Genomic DNA, 24,102 nt, shown 5'->3' with positions numbered 1-24,102 from the left:
CTACGCAGGCTTTTCTTTCAAATAAAATGAAGCTGATCCCTTAATAGCTGTTTTCCTGTGTTTTTACTGAGCTGTTTGTGTGGAGAGAACACAAAGATGACACTGAGGGACACCTTACTTTATCATTATATCGTTTTAGTGTGTGAGAGAGATTTAGGTGTGTTTCATCCACAGTAGCAACAACCAAAACTACAGCAGTATTAATAGGCATCCACCATTCATATGTAATAGGTTTTATTGAATAAACAAATGAATGTCTACTTTTTATTCAAATGTCATGACCGACAGGCCCAACTTAACATTGCATTTAGAGGCAAGTCAAAACAACAAAAAAATAAATTGAAAAGCAAATAAAACCCATGGAACTGTATTTATAAATTGCATATCAAAATATGTAATATCAGAAATGTATTTAACAAATTCAAGATGGAAATGGTTGTATACCACACCCCGATGAACAAATGACCTTCTCTGTTTCAATGTTAAGAGCATGAATGAATGAATGAATGAATGAATGAATGAATGAATGAATACTAACATTACATACAGAGGCAACAGAAAGCAAAAGTAAACATGTCATTGTGACTATATCAGTGTGCAATTAGATATGGCTGAATAAAATTAATACTGAAACCACATTTGCACACTGAAGCATCATCTCTGGTAATAGTAAAAGGTTACTGGAAGATGCACTGATTTGAATGGATAGGGCAAAAATATAGAAGTACAGTCACATAGAAACTTAACAAATTAAACATTCAACACTGTCATACTGAAATAAAGCACCATAAATAAGACATATAAGATATATGTGAAAGGATGATTGGCCTTAGATGGAAAATGTATATATGAATATATATGTTATTATAATAAAAGTTCAGTTAATCTGTATATTTCTTTTTATCAACACCTGTAAAATAGAACTGTTTATATTTTGATGCTCAAAAACTGAAACACTGTGGCTGGAAAATACACAGTATTACTGTGTACAGAGTGATTATCAGTCTGGCAGATTATCCAGGCCACAAATAATAGCCAGTCAGCAATAAATAATTTTGAATATGTGAAAGTTTTATAAGTGAAAGTTTTAAGAATAGGCCCTGTCCCATTATCGGGGCAGATATTCAGCATTTTCCGATTATCTGTGTCTGTAATTTTTTCTGACAGATTGCTGATAAAACAAACTCATTTAACTGTGGCACTGATGCAACATCCTCTCACACAATGTCCCACCCACAATGATATATGATTGGTGACACATCACAATAAGGTGCTTGATAAACAATCAAATAATCTGATTCTTAAAAGTAACAAGAAACTAAATGTGAGAAATAAATGTAGTGGAGAGGATGCAAAAAGCAGCAGAAAATTGAAATACTCAAGTGAAGTACCCTTAAAATTTTAACTTGAGCAGAGCACTCAAGTAAATTGTACAAGAAGTTTTGACACAAACAATTCATTTTTTTTCGGTCTCCTTGATTTCTGATAATCGGTATGGACTCTGAAAAAGCCTTATTGATTGAAGTTCCTCTTCAAATATTGTACATAAGTATGGTACTTGAGTAAACTGTAGTTACAATCAAACTTTTATTGTTGTTGTTATTTGTCCTGTAAATCTTCATCGCCTCCAAATATTAGTAATCAACCTCTAGAGTTCAAACAATCATGTCGGCTCACAAAAACGCATATTAGTCGACCCCTAGTGTTAACTGAGAATTAATGTGATATCGTAGTTATTTTATATGGTCAGGATATTCCAAATAAAGATATACTAAGAAAGTGTGGATTGTTTAAATTTAGGATCATAAACGTGTCCGTCACGACTACCTAGCACCGTTCGTGCTTTTATTGTGAAAAATGTCTACCTTTTTCCGGTACGCGTGTGTCAGCCTTCTCTGAAGGTTTCACCAACTGACAGCCGGCTGCTAAGCGAGTTAGCCAACTGCGAAGAGGAGTTTTAACGGGTTCACAGTCAGAGCCGCGTAGTATCAGACGATATCTAGATTATCTAGAGCTCGGTGTTTGTGTGCGGACTCTGGCTGGCTGTTTTAGTTTTGCCCACGTCAGCTGGAGAGGGAGTCCTCCCTGTATGACTGTAGTGTGTGGCTAGCTAGCGAAAGAGGAGGAGGGTGGGGACAAAAAAACTTCCCAAGACCTCGCCCAGCCGTTGCTTCATTCCAGCAGGCAGCTACTTCTGTTGACGGTGTGAGAGAGCCACACCACTAAAACCAGCTAATTATACGAAGGGGAGGCCGGCACATTCGTGTCAACTAAGGGCAAAAATCAGTAACCATGTTCAGAAAAAACATGAAGAAGGACCCGGAGCTGTTCCAGAACGTGTCGGAGGGGCTACGGCGGCTCTACCGGACCAAACTGTTCCCGCTGGAGGACACGTATCGATTCCACGACTTCCACTCGCCTGCCCTCGAAGATGCCGACTTCGACAACAAGCCCATGCTGCTCCTGGTGGGTCAGTACTCCACCGGGAAGACTACTTTCATCCGGCACCTCATGGAACAGGACTTCCCCGGTATGCGGATTGGCCCCGAGCCGACCACGGACTCTTTCATCGCCGTGATGCACGGTGAACAGGAGGGGGTGGTGCCGGGTAATGCTCTGGTTGTCGACCCCAAGAAGCCCTTCCGTAAACTCAACGCCTTTGGCAACGCGTTCCTCAACAGGTAAATCCATCGCCAAGTCCGCAGACCACATCCAAGAGCTTAAACTGAGCAATGTGAACTATGTAATGCACTAGGATTATAGGGTCTAAACCCCTCGGTTTATTCATTAATGTGTGAATGGAATTACTATCAATATCTATGTCACGATTGTCTTGAAATATTTCATTTGGAAATACAGCTGGTTGTGAGCAGACGTGTCATAACAACACATCACCTGTGATTTAAATGCCCTGCATGCAAGTCCTTACTTGTTACCACTCTTTTTTTCAAGGTGTGCTGTTGCTCAGTGCTCCCAGCCCTGTCAGAACTGAGTGAGTGTGAGAGAGAGTTTTCCCTCTTTCATCATCCTGCGAGAATGCGGATGTTAAGTGTCAATAGTTTATGCCAAAGCAAAGGACAGGAAGGAAGGGTGCTTTCTAACACCTTACTCCATTGAGTATGAAGTTCTTTCACTTTGGGCCACAAACTACCAATTAACATTGCACCTTGCCCTTCATCAGACACTTCTTACCAGTACCGACCGGCAGGGTCACTGGTGACTGATCGTTTTGTCCCAGTGTCAAAGAGTGGCCCCTTGAGTATAGAAATAGTTGTAGGTGATGTTGCTAGGCAACACGCTGACCTTGTCCTGTCCTCGGATGTAGGTGCCATAAGTTTTGTACCCCCTGGTCATATAAGTGTTACTTCATAAGTAAAAGCCGACGAGCCAACTCCCTTATTCACTACCTGTGCGTAGGCCTCGTGAAATCTTATCACAAAGGGTTAAAGGTTTTTGTGTGACCGTGTCTTTTCCTGTAGTATTGTTTAATTGAGTCAGCAGTTGTTTCACCAAGGTTATAGTTAGTGTCAAGACATGATTCAGCTCATTGGAGTCTGATCCACATGCCTGGTGATCCAGACGTTCTGCGGAAATTCCCACTGCACCTCTTGAAGTTTTATGAATCACTTTGACTGACACCTAAGTCTGTAAATCAGCCTGATGTCAAAATGTTCTCATGGAAAAAACCCTCTAGTGAGTAAGAACAACAGTGTTGCTCAGCTGTGTGTGTGTGTGTGTGTGGGGGCGGGGGGGGGGCCTGGCAAAAACACCAACAGCTAAATAAGAGCAGAAGAGAAAGTGAAACAGTATAGAGGGAAAGCTTGGTGGTGGATGTGCTTTTAAACCAAGAGAGGTTGGAGAAGGACAGTGGAAAGACTGCCAGTGTCAAGAGCTGACGCCGACTGACAACTTTGTCAGATGATAATATAAGATGATATGGGACTATCGTATTTCAAATTCTGCAAGTATATTGTCTGATAAACACCAATATGAAGACACCAGGACATCATGTAGAAAAAGAGGCTTTATAACTATTGAATATTCCGTGAAATTTACTGTCATTTAGGACAGTGAAGTATATTGGTGAACTGTAAATATCCTGCCAGCATTTGTGTTGGATAACTGCGTTTGAGGGATCATTGCAAAAAAAACGTGTATTTATGCATCTATTCTGTTTCCATAAGACAATCGTGTGATATATCTGTCAGAATTTTGTCTCTCTTACATTGGTGTTAGGGTCCAGTGTTGCTTTTGTTCTACCAGCGAATCATTGAGATTATGAAATGAGCTTCTCTCAAACATAGAGTGCAAGGTGAGACTGCACAAGCAAGGTGCTGTGAGTCAGAGCTGGTGTGACGTTGCTTGGTGAAAGCTAGAACATCTTAAGCCATGCTATTGTGATGACATCAGTTGAGTAGCATCCAATCGCTGATCGTGTCACTTCCTGCAGAGGATGTGGGAATATCTCCTCTTTCCGCAGTGGCCGTGTGGTGTCACCCTGCAGAGGGGTAGCCAGCCAAACAGATGGACAAAGAACACACCAATTAAATCGTGGACAGTGTTTGTCTTAATCTGTTATTAGCTTCAGATTATCAAGTGGGTTGTCTGGCCATATGTTGTTGAGTTGACACACATTTAGGCCTATTGCCCAAATTTTCAAGTGAGGTCCCTTCCCTTAATTATGTGAAGTGGTGCCTTATCTTGAATGAGTGCAAGCGTCTGCCAAACAGCATCAGTCAAACTGAGGAACAAAAAGTCATGCAGTTTAGATAATACATGAAGTGGGATCGAGGTGTTTGGCTTCAGAGGACACGATTCACCCCTCTGGAGTTTATTACAGGCTTGAGGGGAAACCAGATAAGATTGTGGATAAACAAAGGCCATTGTCCATAGTAGCATAATTTGTCAAACTGTTGGAAACAATCCTGCGGTATCTTGGGACCTGTGGCTCTCTTTGAATTCAGTCTGCATCTTTGTCTTAGGAGCATATTCAGGCTGGTGGGGTCACGCTTTGGCTCACATGATCGTACATAGCACAATATGTGTGGATGAGAAAAGCAGGTGCACAATCTGTTTGAACAGCTTTATGTTTGTGTCGATCCAATACATATTTAATCAGGTTTGATGGCACACTGCCTCGAGCGGGCCTACTGTTGATAAAACTTCTGTCAAGAGCAAGATCCAGACAAACATTTGGCTCAGATGGGGCCAGTTTTCCATTTTCCCCTCAGGAGGCCAAAAGTATTTGGATTGGCCCTCAGCTGTCGGTTGAATGTGTTTTTGCTCATGAAAGCAGGTTGGAGATAGCGAGGATCAGATAGTTAAATACCTGATTTAAAGGTGGAGGAGAAAATACCATATCAGAGGAGCACACATCACCTTGTTCAGCTTGATGGCAGCTCCACTGTGTCGCTCTTTAACCATAGTCATTCAACCTGTAGATTAGCCTTTAACTACCAGCCTCAGAGAGGACTTACCCTCAGTGTAATCAGTTATTTATGAGGAGAGTAAACAGAAATCATCTGATGCATACACATACAGTTTGCTCTCTGATTTGGTGCCGTCTACTAGCTTGCTAATTTTCACCATTTTTCCATTATTTCTATTACGATCAACCAGTGACTGATGTTTGGTTCTGAAATACATTTATATTAAAACTAGAATGGCACTCAGTGGAGTAAATACATCCACAAAGGCCCAACAGTTCCTATTATTTCAGTTAAGCCTAATTTAATATCAAACTAGAATGCCCTGTATCACTCTAAATTTCAAACCGTCCATAACTTCTTAATCGAAATTTCAGCAGATCTCATTAGGTATAAGATTTAAAACATTTGCAAAACGTTCATATTTCCACTACTAGTATCGGATCAATTGTAGTTTATTTGAGTGGCAATCGGACATCAAAAACACAAAAAGCTATTAACACAAAAAGCTGATTATCAGCCATGAGCCATTCAGCCTAACGTATTTTTCTCGAGGCTGGTTTCTGAAGGTCTAAACCACATATTTCCTTGAAAAGTGACATTCTCCCACCTCCAGATAAACCTGCCTATTTCTTTTAGCTCTTGCTTCCCTCTAGTTAAAATACCATTGCAGTCAGAGGGCCTCAGCATGTTTCATGCTCTCTGTGAGCCATTAGTCAGTAAAACCTTTAGTCAGCAAAGCTTAAGTTCCGCACAGGCCCACCCCGGCCCACACTGTCCAGCTCCGTCCTGTCCTGCTCATGGCCTGTTATTTCAGGACACTGACTCTGCACTTTACAGAGATAGTGGTTGACACATGTGCATCCTTTCAGAGCTCACAAACAAATACACTTGATGAGGCAGTGTTTTGATGGAAATGTGTAGGATAGAGATAATTTATTCATACACAATTGGGAAGTTTTTAGAGGAAGCAAACATGGAAAAGTGACACATTTGTGACTTCCCTGTCCACATCTCCAGTGCTAGCGACAGCCACTCCGTTTCCTCTTCTCTGCAGGAAGTTGAGGTTATGATGTGAGGGGAGGTCATGGGTCAGGAGGTGGAGCCTGACCTCCAATCACATGGGGGTCTGACGTGGAATATTAACCTAGGTCACACAGCCAGGATGGGTTTCTCACTTTGTCAAGACATAAGCGGACAGCTAAGGATCTCAGTTCAGGGCTCTTTGGGCCCCCTGTGCCTGGTAGGGTCCTCTGTTTCTAAGAATTCCTGCTTGAGACCATCACAGCATTTTTTCCTACAAGCTCTATGTGGAAAATCTAGGGGTAGATAGTTCAATGGAAAACCTTATGCCAAAATTCCAACAGGATATCATACGCCATCATCTATGAGACGGAGTGGAAAGATCTGCGTGTTTGTTATCATTGGCAGTCACTCTTACTGTAATGTTATACTATTCAGAGGATCTCCCTTCTCTCATATTTCTTTGACTTGTTCATTGTCTTTGGATTTTTCCTTTTTCCTCTCTGCGTGAGGTATGGGAACTCTGTTAGGGTTTGGTGTGTGTGTGTGTGTGTTTGCGTGTGTGTGTGTGTGTGCGTGTGTGAGTGTGTGTGTGCCCCCTCAGTGTGGTTGCAGCAGGAATGTAAAAGCACGGTTCTCCCAGTCTTATGACCCGGTGCCTCTGAGCTCATGTTGGGAGTATCGGTTCAGATTGAGTGAAAAGGGCAGCAGAGCGAGAAGTAGTACTCTGAGCTGTGGGCTCTCTTAACAATCCCCTTCTTTGTCCTGAGTGGGACGCCGTGGGTTTATGCAAAACCACTCATCCTCTCCCGCTTTATACTGTGTGTATATCTGTCTGTGTTTGAAAGTGTGTGTTTGTGTCTTGAGAGCAGCGATCCCCTTTTAAAGTTTAAACACCAGTGTCCCAGCTTCAAGGAGGCCATTGTGCACTGAATTATGTTGCGTTGGGCATGACTCAGGCATGCAGTCCATAACTTTTAATGTATTGTCCAAGTGTTTCCTTTATATTCTTACATCAATAGGGACCTCCAACAAGAAACCAACCCCAGCCCACACGCACACACACATAAACCTGACTATGAGCATGTAGTCCTGTACTGTTATTAGTAAAAAACAATCATTTAAAGCTAAATCAATAAGTTAATTTAAGTCATTTTTAAGCAAAAACATTCCAGCTTTAAAATGATGTGGATTTTAGATGTCTCTTGTTATATTAAACGGAATAGCTTACGTTTATTAATGGTCCAACAGTACAAGCAATTTGAGGAGTCACCTTGAAGGGTAATTACACCAATTTTACACACTACAGTGTGTTTACAGGTCTTGGTGAATACTACAGCATATACAAAAAATGGTATAAAGCCCTTTGTGGCTCCAAAAGGAAGTTGCCTGTAATCCGCCTCCAATGTTGACACTTAGTTGCAAAGTTGCATTCTGGGTAACGTAGGCACCAGGTTTTGAAAAGGAAGAAGAAAGTATGGAAAATGAAAGATGTAATCTCCTCGATTCTGATAATATGTTCTTTTAAATTGAGTCCAACAGTGGTCTGCTTTTCAAAACCTGGTGCCTACATGCAACTTAGCCACTGAGTTACAAAAGGCTTAATACTACTTTTTCAAATTTGCTGTTGTACTCCTCAAGAACTGTAACCACAATGTAACTTACTGAAAATGAATTGTCAAATAAATCAATAATGACACCTAGAGATGTACCAATACTGTTGGATACCTGAACTTTGTATTTTTGCTGATAAAGAGTGCTGATCCAATGCAAAAAAAAAAAAGTGTCATTTTCATTTCTGGATTTTGGCCACTTGTGCATTAAAAAAAATCAGTTAAGTTGCTTACAGGTGTATTGGATGCTACTGGTAAGTAGCTGGCTCCTGTTTCTAATAAATAAATGAAGTGGTATCGTATCGGTGCATAGACTCCTTACACATCAATAGAATTTCCAGCATTGTGTGCACTTTTTGAGGCTCTGCCAATACTGATATAGGTATCAGAACAACTCTAATCACATGCTGCGTGGCACTATTATTTTAAATGTTACCTACTATTATCATTTAATTATACCAACATGAACAATTTGTCATTGCACGGGCATCATGAAACTCACATTAGTCCTTTCCTCCCACTGCTGCTTTGTGTTTCAGTTGTGTGTCTTTCCCAGCAAGGGTGTTTTGCTAATGTTAGTGCCTGAGAGTGTGAAGGTTGATACTGCAAACCTCCAAAATAATGTCTGTTTAATGCCAAGCTTATGTATAAACACTCACCCGACCGGTGTTTCTCACCCTCCCTCTCTGCCCCTACCCACCACACTGTCTACCCTCTCTCTCTCTCTCTCTTTTACTTTCTGTTTCTCTCGCCCTGTCCTCTGTACTGTCTCTTCTTTCATCCAGGTTCATGTGTGCCCAGATGCCTAACCCTGTCCTGGAGAGCATCAGTATCATTGATACTCCTGGAATCCTGTCCGGGGAGAAACAGAGGATAAGCAGAGGTCTGTCTGACGTAAACAAGCACTTTTCAAGCACTTGCTCACTCATCTACTCACTAGTACTGCTACTGTATAACAGAACCGCACCCAGTCGGCTCAAAACCTGTGAAAATACTGCTAAACAGAGTGCCTCGCGTGCATGCAAATAAACCCACAGGAAACCACATCTTCAAATATAAAAAGGAAACATGCTTAAACAACCCACATGCTCTTCCTGTCCTTAAGTCTCACTCTGGTATTTCTCTTTTGCTTGTGCTCTGTGAAGTCAACTCCAGGGGTCTGGCTCATAGCGTTGTCAAACCTGTATTTAACTCTTAACGCCCTCGGGTCAGCCTTAACCAAACAGGTCATGTAAATCAGTTGGAGGCCTTCACAGCTTGAAAGTAGCCAAGAGAAGGCACCAAGCACTTCAATTTCATTTTCTGTCTCCGTACCTTGGTTTCATGTCACACCATCTTCTTTCACATCCTTCCCTCTTTTTCTGTTTTACTCTCCTACTGTTTTCAGTTCAGCATGTAGCAAGGTTTATATTAAAAGAAGTCGAAAATGTTTCCGCTATGTAGCTGTGTGCCCTCAGTCATCACTTTATATCTGAGTCATTTCCCTGTGCTCTGTGGAGATAAATCAATTCATAATTTTATCCATTCCGCCACACAGTTCTGTGACCCGCAGGGTCACTTGTGAGTTGCCACATCCACAGTTTTACTTTTGATGATGAGACAGAATGCAGAGCAGAAGGTAACAGTGGAGCGAAATGCAGCTTCTGCTTTTCCTACCTGATTTGAGCCCCTTGTAAGAGGAAGCGCACATACATGCAGTAGAGTTTCTGTGTACTCTAGAGAAAGGATGTGGAGAAAAATGGCAAACATAGCAGACAGTTTCCCAAGACTGCCCCCCCTCCACCCACCCCGCCCACTGTCGCTTGTGTTGGACAGAGAGCTCGTACACAGTCAGTTAATCTGCTCTTTATTATGGAGACTGATTTCCCACGAGACAGAGCTGTATGAAAAATATGACGTAGAGCATAAATGTCAGCCTATTTCGATCATCATTTGATCATTTAAGACAGCTATTCTGTTTGATTTTTGCTGCTTTCTCATTGGCGTTTTTGACGTTTTGTGCACTGAATAGGCTATTTGAAGACATAACTTTACCCAAGAAGTTTTTACAGGCATTTTGCACCTCTTATAGATAATGAAAGTATTTGTGAGTTGCTGTTTTACTAAGAAGCCATAGAGACGCAGTACAGATGGTTACCAAAGACACTGAAAAGGCCAAAGATGCCACCGTAAACAAGCATAAATAAGTGGCATCTGATAAGAAGCCAAAAAAAGTGTGTGTTTGTGAATGAAAAGACAGGTTCATGTGGAAGTGACCCTGTCGACAGAGAGGGGGAGCTGAGGAAATCTGATACCTCATACCTCAGACAGTTTTGTTTCTGTACATACATACTTATAAGTCTTACTGTCAAAGACACACACTCTTTGTCAAGCTCACAGGCACTCTCTCACACACACACACGTTATCATCGTAACTGTTTCTGTATAAACACAATACTGTACTACCCAGACGTACTGTACTGACTGTGGCATATATAAACAGGACCGATTGGATTGTGCTGCTGAAGTGTGACGGGTGCGTGTGTGTGTGAGAGAGTGTGAGAGTGTGAGTGCGCATGCGCATATGCATGTGTGTGTGTGTGGGTGATCTGCATACTAGTGCTGCCTGTACTGCTGTGGGTCTAAAGGAGCTTTGCATTCAGAAACAATGAAATATAGTTGGCCTTGCATGGACGCCACCCTTTTTATTTCATAATACTCTAATAGTGGATTCATTTTTGATTGAGTCAGCAAGTTTGGTTCAGTGCTTCTTCCTTTGTGAACCATGAAGTGATGAAAACTATAATGAAACTGAATTTGCAGAACTGGTTGGCGTCTTTCCCACAATTACTGCCGATGACCGGACATGAATGTTGAATGTTCATTGACATTCAGCAGATTTTGCTGATGGAAAAAAAGCTTTGTTGAAACTTCTAGAACATGTGGACATAACATAGCCCTGTAGCAGTGTATCACAAGGTTTTACATCTACTTAGTTTAACTGCAGCACCCATTTCCTTTTATGTATAGGTTTTTGTACATTTTAAACCAACAAGATTTTGTCCATAAATTAGTGAACTAAGTAGTTTCCGCCCTTTCTTCAGTCTTCAAGCTAAGCTAAGCTAATCAGGTCCTGGCTGCAGCTTCATATTTACTGTACTGACATGAGAGCAGTAAAGATTTCATCTAAATCCCAACAAAAAATATTCCAGGATTATCCAGGAATTTTGAATGAAAATGTGTTTTCCTGTATGTTCAGAAAAATAACTCTGCAGCCAGATCCTCTCACTTCTCTGTCAATGATTGGCAGATGATTTTGAGGCCTTCTGAGGCCTTTCTAAATCTGTCATGAGGGAGTGAGTGGATGTATCATTGCATGTCGATGGCCATGGTAGAGATATAGCAGTTGTTGATGCTGTGTGCTATAAGTAAGTCTAAGCTTGAGCAGCTGTCTCTCTGATTCCCTGACGTGTGTGTGTGTGTGTGTGTGTGTGTGTGTGTGTGTGTTAAAAACAGACTAAAGAAAGAATGAGCAAATGTCCTCTGCGTCCTCCCACAGGGATCTCAGTCTTAAAATTCCCCTTTTATCCCTCCCTGCTTTCAAATGACGCCTTGAACGCAAACGGACAAAAACTCCTTTCAGCTGAGGGTGTTTTCCTTGGTGCGTCCTCTTTGTCCATCTCCAATTACATTCATGTTTTTCTTTTACTTTCACTTTTTACCCCCCCATCTTTCTCTCCCTTTCTCTTTTCCTTTTCTCTCTTGTGTCCATCTCCTCCAATTGTCTATCTATATCACCATCGCATTTAGTGTCGCTCTCCATCTACCGACTGCGTCTCTCTTTTGTATACATGTGCTCAGACACAGACAAAAGCCGGCCATGTTGGAATGCATGTGCAGCAGATCTGGCGCTGATTGTGCGATGGCCACGATGAGCGTTTAGAGCAACTGCATTCTTCTCTGATCAGATGATCCACAGACCTTAATCAAAACCATAATTCTCTCTTCCTCACTTCCTCCCCAGCTCCTCGAGGCTCGGAGAGAAAAAGGCCCGTTTTATGTAATCTGAGTTAGTCCTCTTTTTTCTCTAATAACCAAGGGATGTGAGTAGAACAGTGAGTGTTTGCACTCCAGCAGATGCTTTTTTTTTTTTTTTTTTTATCTTAACCCTCGTCTTGACAGTCTGTTTCAAATGTTTTCTCTCTTGCTTCTTTTTTATCTGTCATTTCTGGCAGGCTTGTTGTTTATAGGGCACATTTCTGAAAACAGTCCCTGGTGGAGGTCATTTTGTACACGCTGTCAGGCTTTTTCAAAAGGGTCCAAACTTTACCTTCAGACTCCTCTCCTGCTGTCTCGGTAAAGCTAGTTAATATGTAACCTGGGGAGAAAGCCCTGACTCTCGAAAAGCTCTTATCTAAACATTATTGGATCAATATGAATAGAGAACCCTCAATTAAACCTACTTCAGCACAGTGTATTGACTGATTGAAGTCATTGAGCTCTTTGTCAGGTTGAACTCTTGTATTTCTCCAGACCAGTGTGCTCTGTGTGTGTTTGTAACTACAATAGTAATGTAGAATGCGAGATATGCCTCCCTACTGACATGAATATGGAAACCATTTTACAGATTTATGTTGTTTTTGATTCTTGTCTGATCAGTGTAGGAATGTATCACCCTCCTTATGCAAACAGTGAGGCTCTTCACAATAAGAGCTTTTTATCACAAATGATATTGACATTGACTGGAACAGTTCAAATAAACAACGGTCGAGTCCATACTAGGTATTTTTGGTCAGTATCCATCCCGATGAGCATTTTAGCACTGTGTAAGAAATCCAGTGCTTGGCTGCATGTTCTTGTCTTTTTGCATACACACAATATAAAACATTCTCTCAAAAATCTTAGTTTATACCGAGTTTTCTGAATGTGTTTTCCTAAAGCTCCGTTTTTCAAACAAGTTTTATTTTAAGAGATACCCGTGTATGTATGCCTGAAGCACTTCTGTTCTGGATTCAACCTCACTCAGCTGATGAACAAACCAACACAGTTTCATATAAGGACTCCATTATATTCCACACTATGAGACCTTATATTGACAAATGATCTTTTCCAGATCTGAACTGCGGCAGTATAGGCACAAGATATCAGTGAACACTGTGCAGTAACCCAAACAAGGAAAGCCAGAATTAAAACATGTAAAGGTCGAGTTATCGCTTCAAGAAACTTCAGACAACGCACTGTGAAGGGATTCATGTCCGGTCTTTAAAATTCAGATATACACAGAATTTATTTGTCACACACTGAGCAAGATTGCAAACCAGCAAGATCCCTTCTGAACTCAAAGAAATAAAATAGATTATTAATCCAGGAGCCTTATTCATAAAAGAAACTTATAGTCAGTTTAGATTTTAAATATGACTTATGTAGAAAACCATGTATAAGAAGTTAATTTTAGAACCGTACTCTGATATAGAAATGATCTAATCTCTTAGCAAAGTCTAAACATGACTTAAGTGATTTACCAGCTGCTTGTGTCGGGGTATAACAGATTGGGATGCATGTGTGTCAGGACTTTGGCAAACTTTACATGAGTTTTGTGCAAAATGTGCAGCAGCGACACACTCCCAAGCTGCGTGTTTGGCTTTGATTGTCAACCCACGACTGATGCCACTGAATAATACGTGTTGCCTGGCTTCAGTTTCCTCTATCATCGCTGTGATCTTGTCTTCCAAAAAGTCTGAGTTTCTCTTTTGGGTTCCATAACTATTCTTGAACAGACAGAATGATATAAAAGGAAATGATCAGTCATTTTAAGTCGGTTTGAGAGTCATAGTTTACAGGTCCCTGCGTTATAAATAGGGTTCTTAAAACCTGCCTAAGAAAGATTTTCTATGCTCATTATCTTTTAAGAATCAAACATAAGCACACAGTCAGGACAGATGGTAAATTCAAGTAAGTTCAAGTACAGATCTAAAGACGAGGCCCCAGGTTATCTAATGACACTATTGGCCTACTGTGAATATATCTTATGGATGTAAATATCCGCCAATAATTAACAAGACGTTGTAGCCCAGAAATGCTAAACTAGTTTTGAGAGCACATCGCGAGTACAGATTTTTCAACTGTATAAAGTCCGGCTTCAAATGTGTCTTGGTCACGATTCTTTGAAAAATAGATCTAAGAGATCAAGTTTGTTGGTTTACGTTAAAACCGTTACTATCAAGCTCCAAAATATTAATGTCAGCGTTGGCTTCAAAATACTCTCAGAGCAACTGTCAAATTCAATATTTAGACGACAAAGAAAGAGTATTGACAAAACATTGCACGCTAAATCTACATACTTCCTGTTATCACCCACATTGTGTAACGGTCATTTAGCAACAAATGTAAGACAGTTGTCCAGCTTTAATACTTGCAAGGTTTAATGTTCTTCTGAGCTTGTGTTAGTAATTTCAGACTGAGGAAAAAATCAAGTGAATCGACTGTTCAGTCACTAACAGGGCAGCAACAGAGCAAGTCATTAATGGACGCAGCAGTGTGTGTGTGTGCAGCTCTCATCGTCTGCTTTTCTCTGTCCAGGTTACGATTTCGCCGCTGTGCTGGAGTGGTTCGCAGAGCGCGTGGATCGCATCATCCTCCTGTTCGACGCCCACAAGCTCGATATCTCAGACGAGTTCTCCGAGGTGATCCGAGCTCTGAAGAACCATGAGGACAAAATGCGCGTGGTGCTCAACAAGGCAGACCAGATCAGCACTCAGCAGCTGATGAGGGTCTACGGAGCGCTGATGTGGTCTTTGGGAAAAATCATTAATACGCCCGAGGTAAAAAGCATTTGTTTTTCACGTATGTGCTTCTGTGAAATCAACACACGTATTTAAAAGGACAAACTTTAAATCCAATTCAGTCTGAGGTAGATCTGGATAGGTTTTAATGTTATTGAGCCGACCATCTCAGTTTGTCTTTGTAACAAAAGATATGTAAAAACTCCAATGTGTGGAGATGATGAAAGGGAAGTTCTTACACCATCTGTCTCAGACCTTACAACCTGATACCGTGTGACCCGGCTTGTCTTATGATGTTTCCTTGACTGTTTAGTTAATGTTTGATCTGGGGCCATATTCATAAACTGATGCCAGAGAAACCTTTGGATCATGTAGAGAATTATTCATTGACTTTGAGCGCACTATATTGTGAAGCCTCACCACGGGATGTGAAACAAAGAACTGATACATTTAAAAAGTTTTATTGTTGTGTCACTGTCAGCCGCACAGTCCTGTATTGCATTGTCACACATCCTGTGAGTCTATTTTAAGGTATAAGATGTTTTTTTGTGTCGGCTTACTCATTGCAGCCACATTGCAGTGTCATGAATGTGACCTGTGAAAGAATTTCTCTCGTGTGGGTGTGGACAGTAAAGTCTAACCTTATGTACAGTGAAGATTAACTTGTGCAAACTTTATTCCAGGTGGTGCGCGTGTACATCGGGTCATTCTGGGCCCAGCCCCTGTTGGTACCAGACAACAGGAAGTTGTTTGAGGCAGAGGAGCAGGACCTCTTCTTGGACATCCAGTCGTTGCCTCGTAATGCAGCACTACGCAAACTCAATGACCTCATCAAACGAGCTCGACTCGCTAAGGTCAGTAGAAACGACAGTAATGCTACGTTCAAGTCAAAGTTGGACGTTGGAATGTCCTCATTGAAATGTGCAGATTTTGACCTCCAAGAGTTACACATGCACATCAGCAATGTTTCTTTCTTTATGTTTCTTTAGTAAATGTACGCGCAGTAGAACCCTCAGCAGTGCAGCCTCCTTGCATTTTAACAAAAAAGACACCATTATCTATTTCATTTTACAGTACTTGGTATACATTGACTAGCCTTATACAAATACTGTCATCTACAAATACACCTTCTCCCGGTCCATGTTTTGTACCCCTGTTGTGTGACATCTGCTCCCTCATGACGTCGGGGTAGATGGATTTGCTCAGAGTTTACAAGTATGAATTCCAAATTTTGGTGCCGTTCCATTGTACTTTTTCCAAGCAGAAGGGTTTTCAGTTGTCTGGAATACAGAATAGGAGTCCACAGTCATGCTGTGTAACATTAATGTCTGTACCAAATTTCATGTCAGTTCATCAAATATTGTTGACATTTCAGACACAACCACGAAGTCGAACTTAATGGTGGCGACAGAAGAAAAGTCGATTGGTTTTATCTTCTTAGACCACAAGTACAAGAGCTGTGCTGCTAGAAAAGCACCAACTCATGTTATTACTCATTACTCTTATTTTCACTCTTTCTTCCTCCTTCTCTGACCACTACCCCCTGTCCTCCAGCTCAAACAGAAAATTGTTAGTTTCTTAAATAACCAAAGACAGAAGTGAGCAAAGATTTTAGCAATTTGATAAACCACTGACCTTGAAATACTTACAAGAAGAGAAGAGGGATTGTTTGTTATTTCTGCTCACTTGCGATGTAAATTTTCTGTAACTTCCTAACTTTCAAAAATCCTCTCGATATGTTTTAAGATATACAAAAATACTCTGCTTTAAAAAAATATCTGTGTCTGGTTTGGTTTCTCATACTAGAATGTATACTGGCGTTGCATATGGGACCTGGAAAGACTGAAATAGCTGTGATGTCACACAATTAACACCTTAAACAGGTTTAAAGCTTCTAGTAACTCCTAGTTTCAAACTCTGCACATACACCACTCTACACAGTGAAGCACCAACATCCAAACAGTTCTCAAGTGAAGAATGACTGAACATTTTTCCTGGTCGCATCAGAAAGTCCCTGAAGATCTCTAAACTCATAATGTTTTAGTTATTACAATAGTGTAGTACAATAATAATTGAAAGTGTGTCCCATTTCCTTTCTGGTGTCTAGGTGCAAGCATACATCATCAGCTCTCTGAAAAAGGAAATGCCGAGTATGTTTGGAAAGGACTCCAAGAAGAAGGAGCTGATAGCCAACCTGGGAGAGATCTACCATAAGATCGAGAAGGAGCACCAGATCTCACCTGGAGACTTCCCCAACCTCGCCAAGATGCAGGTGAGTTAAAGAGAAAGAAGGGTGTACATCAAGCCCCCTACACATCAGACTGTGTTTGACTTCTTGGCTTGTTATATAAATCGTGGGAAACAAAAGTTCAGAGTAGAATGACCTTCCGACCTTTACTCTCTTCACATCTTTGCCCTCTTTTCCTGCCCTTGCCCTCCAGGATGGGCCAGGACGGGGTTGAGATTTATTTTTCCTGGTTTGTCAGGAAATCCTGCTTCTTGTATGCTACTCCTGTAGGTAGCCATTGACGACTGATCTATTTCTATCACCAATTCCTGTTTTCTCTCAACCCCCCATCCCTTCAGGAGCTGCTGAATGGCCAGGACTTCTCTAAGTTCCAGGCACTGAAGCCCAAGCTGCTGGAGGCGGTGGAGGACATGCTCGCCAACGACATCGCCCGTCTCATGGCCATGGTGCGCCAGGAAGAGGCCACCATGCCCAGCCAGTCCGTCAAGGGAGGAGCCTTCGAGGGAACCATGACTGGTCCCTTCGGTCACGGCTATGGCGAGGGCGCCAGCGAAGGCATTGACGAGATGGAGTGGGTGGTGGGTCGCGACAAGCCTTCATACGATGAGATCTTCTACACCCTCTCTCCCATCAACGGCAAAGTGTCGGGCAACGCAGTCAAGAAGGAGATGCTGAAGTCCAAGCTGCCCAATACGGTCTTGGGAAAGATCTGGAAGCTAGCAGATGTGGATCGTGATGGCTATCTGGATGACGAGGAGTTCGCCCTAGCCAACCACCTCATCAAGGTGAAGCTGGAGGGCCACGAGCTGCCGCCCACGCTGCCTGACCACCTGGTGCCCCCGTCCAAACGCGGAATGGTCTCGGAGGACTAGAGGAAGGCGGAGCAGCCTGTGGAGACCAGCAGTGTCGACGCTTATCGTCATGTTCAGGACTCTTCAGACAGAAGTCCAACCACAAGCACCAACAGCATCATCGTCCATCAAAGCTGCAAGTCTCCAGGCTTCCTGACGCATCACGAGGAAACGATGCTGTGATCTTATTCACCAGAGAGAGACTGGAGGGGTTCGGGGGGAGGTGGGAGGGAGGGGAAGTCCATCTTTGTGCATTAGGGGTTAATCTATTAGAAATAATTGAATAAATAACGGGGGGGGGGCTGATTTGAAAACTGATGAAAGGACTCTACTGGATCATGAGCTGAGGGGTAGTTGGAGGTAGCATGATGGGACTGAACATGGATTTGTGCACCCTGTGTAAAAGATGTCTTATGAATATACAGTCCATATTATTATATGTTGATCCAAAGAAATATAGTTTTTTTTTCCCCATTTGGAGAGAGAAAGAGGAAATAAATCAAAACAGCTGTTAGAATTGCTTTATCTATATTTTTGTATTTCCTGACTGTTAACTTTGACTCTTTCCAAATGCTTCCCTTTTTATTATTTTGCCAGATAAATAAAAAGGAATATTGTACCACCTGGATTGTGGTTATGTGGAGTTTTTTGTTGAATCTCTTTGAATTATACATGATGCTGATTTGAGTTTGAAGAAGGTTTCCGTGGAAGAGCTGCCGATTCAAAACATAATGTTATTTATATTCCCTCCAGAAATCTGGGGTGAATCAGAGTTGCATGCTTTCAATATGTAATCATCCGGAGTTGAGGGTCATGTGAAGGACTGTGTCAGTTTGAGGTCATCCGCTTTTATTTTGAAAATGCCCTCATTTTGATAGTTTCAGTGCAGTCTGCTGCTCTCTGCAGGACAGAAAGTGTCACTGTCAGCACTGCAGCAGCACATACAGTACATATAAGGCCATCTGCCCCTGAAACAAGTCGCCTCTGCATATTTCTGAGGGCAAATTAAAAACAGCAGTGGAGACAGACACTTGTGACATTCTCTGGAACATTTTCGAGTACACATGGAGACAATTCGCAAAGCTAGAAATTCACCACAGGCTCAGTGACACGAGCACAAATCATAAAAAAAAAGTAAGACGGGAAGCTGTAGCTTTATTAAAGACACATTGGAGAGAGTAGAGATGAAGTTAGCTGCTGGTAACAGCTTCACCTCGCACTGCTATCAACCCTGAGCTCGTCTGAATCTGCTCTGAAGCCTGTTTGCATAATTCAAATGACATGTAGGTGTGACAAACTGAAATGTGAATCACATGCACACCAACAGTTGGTAGCAAATCAGTGGCAATTATGTGATTCTTCTCCCACGTGAACCTTGAACACAACCAGGTGATCGATGCACAGACAAGAATCATGTAAACACATCTGCACACCGGAGCTTTCACTTCATGCATGGTCATGTATGTTTACATTTTTCCACACGGTTGTTCATCCCTCAGCCTCCTACCAATACCTGGTTTTTCCAGTTTTCTAGTTTCTGTTTTTGTGTGTGTGTGTGTGTGTGTGTCGCCCAGAATCTGAGTCTTCCTTATCACGTTAGACTCAAGTGTCATGCGTCAGCTCAGCACACACTGATTGAAATTCAGCACACTGACTCACCAGATTATCAGTCAGCAGCAGGTACACATGATGTTCACCAGCTGGTCTCTTTTTTTTCTCACACCACAGTGGCAGCAGATTTCAGCCCTGTTGAAGTCCAGAGGCGCTCTCTTGTGTCTTGATTAGTTATTACAGATAGTGTGTTTGGTTTGTGTGGTCGCGTATTGTCTTATGTCTCTGCTGCAGCCACAGTATGGCCCTGCTGCTCACTGTGAACACCGTCACCGGCTGTTCCCAAACCTTTTTCACCTGTGACACCTTCAAAATAAAGTATAATTGTGATCCTTCACCACTGGTTATGTCATCACTGTGGATTTGTACATTTTCGGTCTTGGATTGTTTAATTTGAAGGCTTTTTTAGGCCTCAAGGGACGAAATGATCCATAATTTCGCAAGAAAGAGGAAAATGAAAATGTCTGAGTAACACTTTATATTAAGGCCCTTAAACCAAAAATGAATGTGTACAGAGTGACGTGTTATGAAAGCTATATTACACGTATATGAAAACAGCCATGTCTTGAGATTTTCGATGCCCTTTGGTGTTCCACTGCATTAATTATAAGGTAATAATCTGCTTAGGAACTCCAATAAATCCCTTTGTTTTTTCGTCACTTTATCATGACAGATGACAAAAAAAAAAAAACCTGTGCTGCAGCATTCTCCTAAACAACTGAAGTAGATACAGGGACTTTTTAGAATAAGTAAATAAATAACCGAAAGAAACATTTAAATGTCTCCATACGACTTGTCCAGTCTCTAAGCCCTGAGATCCCAAATTGATGTGAAAAAAGGTTATTTTCATCATTTTTAAAGCTCAAATCTTCACTGGGAAGCTAAGAATGTGAGCGCCTACCCATTGGAAGTGGGTGCACAAGCTCTACAAGGCGTTGAGGTTTAAAGTGATGATTTGTTAATCAGTGGAGCTCTCACGGCTGCCAGAGACTTGGAACGAGCTGTGTGGAGCCATTTTATGTTGTTTTTAAGATTGTTTATTTCCGTTTTAGGGATGGAAGGGAAGTCCCCATCTACTCTGCTGCACTGTTTTGCTGTGAAGTTCCAGAAATGTTGTATGGACTACTTAATCCTCCCCTAAATTCCCATCATGCTCGGGGTGAGGAGATATTGACTGAATTAGAAATTTATCGGTGAACTTTTCCTTTAATGGTTAATACGCCCTGCATGTTGTTGAGGTTTATAACACTGATAGTGAATAAAATCAGCGCACATGTATCTGTTATTAACACTTCTAAAATCATGTTAATGATCTTAATAGGTATCTCATGAAGACAAATATGGGCCTTATTACCTATAAACCCTTAACACAAGCACCTTGATATAAAATGTTGCCAGTGGCGGTTCCCGCAGTGCGACAGTGTAACTCCACATCATTACTGTGGTTGAAACTTCCTGACGCGTGGTGCCTTGACTAAAAAGAAACAGGAAAAGTAGACGGATGCATTACAGTTCAGTCAATATGATCATATTTCTGTGTAGGAACATGCTCTCTCCACTGGACAACATGATTTATATTCACAGCGTCGTTCTCGAGGCCTCTGCATTAAAGAGTGCTGCAGGCTGAAGCTCGTCTGTGGTCACAACAGGTAATCTACAGCTTGCAGCAGCTTCAGGACTCCTGGTGTTCTGGTACCATGAGACACTGACAGAGAGCTGCTGGAATGCCCACAGTGGCGTGAAGTGAGCAGAGGTATGATTGTTCTGTACACTGTGTTTAGATAGCTGGCTCTCCTCCCCCCCCCACTCCTCCTCACTGTATATCTCTCCTATACACTGTTTCCTTTTTCCTGTCGTCCTCCCTGTCTCCCCCTCTTCTTCCACTGTTTATAGAGAGCGTCTTTTCCTTGTTTTTCTGCTTCTGTTTTCCTTCAACTGGATTCCTCCGTCACTCCTTTTAAACTCTTTCCCGAACCCCTGTCTCTCTTTTTTTTTTTTTTGGGTCACATTTGTCCTCTCTGACTGTGAGATCTAAAAATAATCCCGCCCGGCCCTGTGACACACTGACCCCTGCAGATAGTGGACTGGGTCGGGCTTATATAACACGGTCATGTGGAGGGAGTGCCGCTTCTGAGAGGCAGGTGAGGAATGAGGCACCTGCACACTGGATTCAGAGACTAGCACTAACGCTCGGCTGCAATTAAGGTTAATAGAGTAAATCTGTAACCAGCCCAGAAAACACTAAAAGGTTACAAAAAAATGTCTATTTTTAAAGGCACAGTACGTGGGTTTTAGGAGGACATTTCAACCAGAATAGAAAGATCCTCATTGACTGATTATTTTTATGCCTAAACAAACTAAATGAGCAAACTGTCCTTGTTTTCATGAAGTATTAAATTGAATAAGAAAAAACTTGGCGGACCCTGCCACCTTTCCAGCTTCAAACAGTGTTCTGGAACTGAGAACATCTTGTTTATTCAGTTCAGGAAAGGATAAATATTTCTGAGTTTGTGTTTTTACCTTTTTCATTTTGTTAATGTTAAAATTCGGAGTTTGAATTTCTTCCTCAAAACTACACAGTGCCCCTTTAAGCTTTTTGAGGAAACCAGTTCCATTTAATCTCCATTCAGTGACCTTAAAACCAACTGAAGTTCAAACAGCTGTTACCAGAAAATACAACACTTCTGAAGGACTATTTTTTTTTTCAAGCAGCAAGAGAAAGCTGCAGCTGTCTTTAATTTGCGTAAGCGGGAACAAATATGCATCATGTCCTGACGTTAAACATCCGTTCCAAACCCTTAAAAATCACACAAAGTCAGTCAATTAAAAGGACAAGGACAAAGGATTTATTTTGGTACAGTGACAGCTGGACACAGAACAAATCAGAGCAGCATTCATTAGATTGACATCTGTGTTTTCTGCAAGTGCCTCAAGAGTCACAATTTCACATTTTAAAAAGGGAAGACGAGGACGAAGAGGCCATCAATCAAAAGAGAGGAGAGGGGGAAGGGGAGATAAGTGCTCAGAAGGAGTCTGATTACTGGTGAGACGTTGACCCCGTTTTTGATGGTTTGACACTGAACTGGCATTACAGCGATGTGATAGCAGGATTGTTTGCATCGAAGCTCAACATTTCTGAGGTAACTGAAGGGCAAATGCGGGTATTTTTTGACCTGTAGAGACACGTAACAGGTGGATGAAATCATAATTCGGATGTTTTGCTTTCTGTTTTTGGAGCAACAGAAAAAAAAACAAAAACAAAAACTTGTCGATCAGTTTAAAACAAAGACATCATCAGGGCGAGTCTTGAAGTGATTTGCTTTGTTTAAAAATCCAGAAAGCTTCATGAGGTAGGCTGATATGCAGTTTGGGGCAAAAAACGAAACAAAAAAAATGGATAAAAACAGCCTGGGCTTGGCTCAGATTGACCTCTTTTTGGTCCAGAGTTCAGTTCATTTTATCTGCTTCTGGCTCAGCAGGGCGGACTGGCTGCCGGTCGAGGTGCTCCGAACATTTCTTGCGAGGCGTAGGTGATGTAGAGGAAGCCGTCGGTGTCTCTGTAGCGGGAATAAACTTCCCTCATGCTGGAGGACATGCAGGACATGCTCTTCTCCGCCACCAAGAGGAACAGAGCCTGGGTGGAGTCGAGGTCGATCTTATTCCTAGGAGAAAGACAAAGTGAGGGTGAGGGGTGACTCCGGCAGCTTGGAGGAGACAGTGGAGAGAAGCTGGTGACGAAAAGCTGTGAGAGGTTTACCTGAGGAGGCACAGGAACTGACCCAAGGTGAGCTCAAAGGGGACCAGGAACTTTGTTTTGTCCAGCAGGGGGAGAGTCTTTTCACGAGTGTAACGTTCAACAATCACCTGAACACAAAAACACACCAGGGATCAGCCTCTGCTGCACACAACACCAGGAGCACTGGTGATTGAATGCATCATGCTTGACTTGAAAAAAAAAAGCGACTTACAGGCAATTTGTTGGGGAATTTAGACCGAATGCTGCACACTTCATCTTTTCTTGTTTCTACAAAAAAAACCCAACAACAAACAAATGAAGGAAACACTTTAACAAACCAGCATCCACACATTTTCAGTGCAGATGCAGATGCCAAAGAATCCCCTAAAATCAAACGTGACTCACCGAGGCATTTCCTCTGCTTGAAGGGCATCATCTCCATGGATTTCTCAAAGGGAGCCATGCTTGCTTGCTTGTTGCTCGGGGCGGTTTGCAGTGACCAGCGGTGACGGAGGTGGTGATGGTGCCGGTGCGGTCGGTCTTGCCCAGGCTGACGGTGACGTCCCCTCGGGTGGAAGTCAGCAAACCCCGACGAGCTGCTCCCACTGCTGCCGTTTTATAGGGGACGGAGCAGGGAGGAGTCCGCCATAAGTGTGTCAGCGACAAACAAAGACACACTCCTCATCCTGGAGGCCAGTGTGTGTGTTTGTGTGTGTGTGTGTGTGTGGAGTTCAGACCAGATTCACACATACTGGTTATCTCACAGGGCATTCTCACATCTGCTTGTGATCATGGTGCTGCTGTCACGTACACACTCGGACAGAGAGGCGCAA

General features: G+C 42.1%; 2 protein-coding genes across 2 annotated transcripts; one reads left to right on the top strand and one right to left on the bottom strand.

The window, feature by feature from the left end:
* The first annotated feature begins 1,875 nt into the window (after positions 1–1,875).
* ehd1a (EH-domain containing 1a) lies at positions 1,876–18,550 on the top strand. Its single transcript, XM_037077208.1, has 6 exons — positions 1,876–2,681; positions 8,848–8,945; positions 14,621–14,862; positions 15,507–15,677; positions 16,931–17,095; positions 17,410–18,550. The coding sequence occupies exons 1-6, from the start codon at positions 2,293–2,295 to the stop codon at positions 17,941–17,943; spliced, it is 1,599 nt and encodes a 532-aa protein (XP_036933103.1). The 5' UTR covers positions 1,876–2,292; the 3' UTR covers positions 17,944–18,550.
* Positions 18,551–22,356: 3,806 nt separating this feature from the next.
* Positions 22,357–23,875, bottom strand: map1lc3cl (microtubule-associated protein 1 light chain 3 gamma, like). Its single transcript, XM_037077311.1, has 4 exons — positions 23,675–23,875; positions 23,502–23,557; positions 23,291–23,397; positions 22,357–23,195 (listed from the first exon to the last, which is right to left on the bottom strand). Exons 1-4 carry the CDS (start codon positions 23,730–23,732, stop codon positions 23,006–23,008), a joined length of 411 nt encoding a protein of 136 aa, XP_036933206.1. The 5' UTR covers positions 23,733–23,875; the 3' UTR covers positions 22,357–23,005.
* Between the last annotated feature and the right edge of the window lie 227 nt (positions 23,876–24,102).

Source organism: Acanthopagrus latus, chromosome 18 (genome assembly GCF_904848185.1).
Source record: "Acanthopagrus latus isolate v.2019 chromosome 18, fAcaLat1.1, whole genome shotgun sequence".
In the NCBI taxonomy this organism is placed as follows: Eukaryota; Metazoa; Chordata; class Actinopteri; order Spariformes; family Sparidae; genus Acanthopagrus; species Acanthopagrus latus.
The sequence above is the reverse complement of the archived record's forward strand: the minus strand, read 5'-3'. Positions and strand labels throughout refer to the sequence as shown.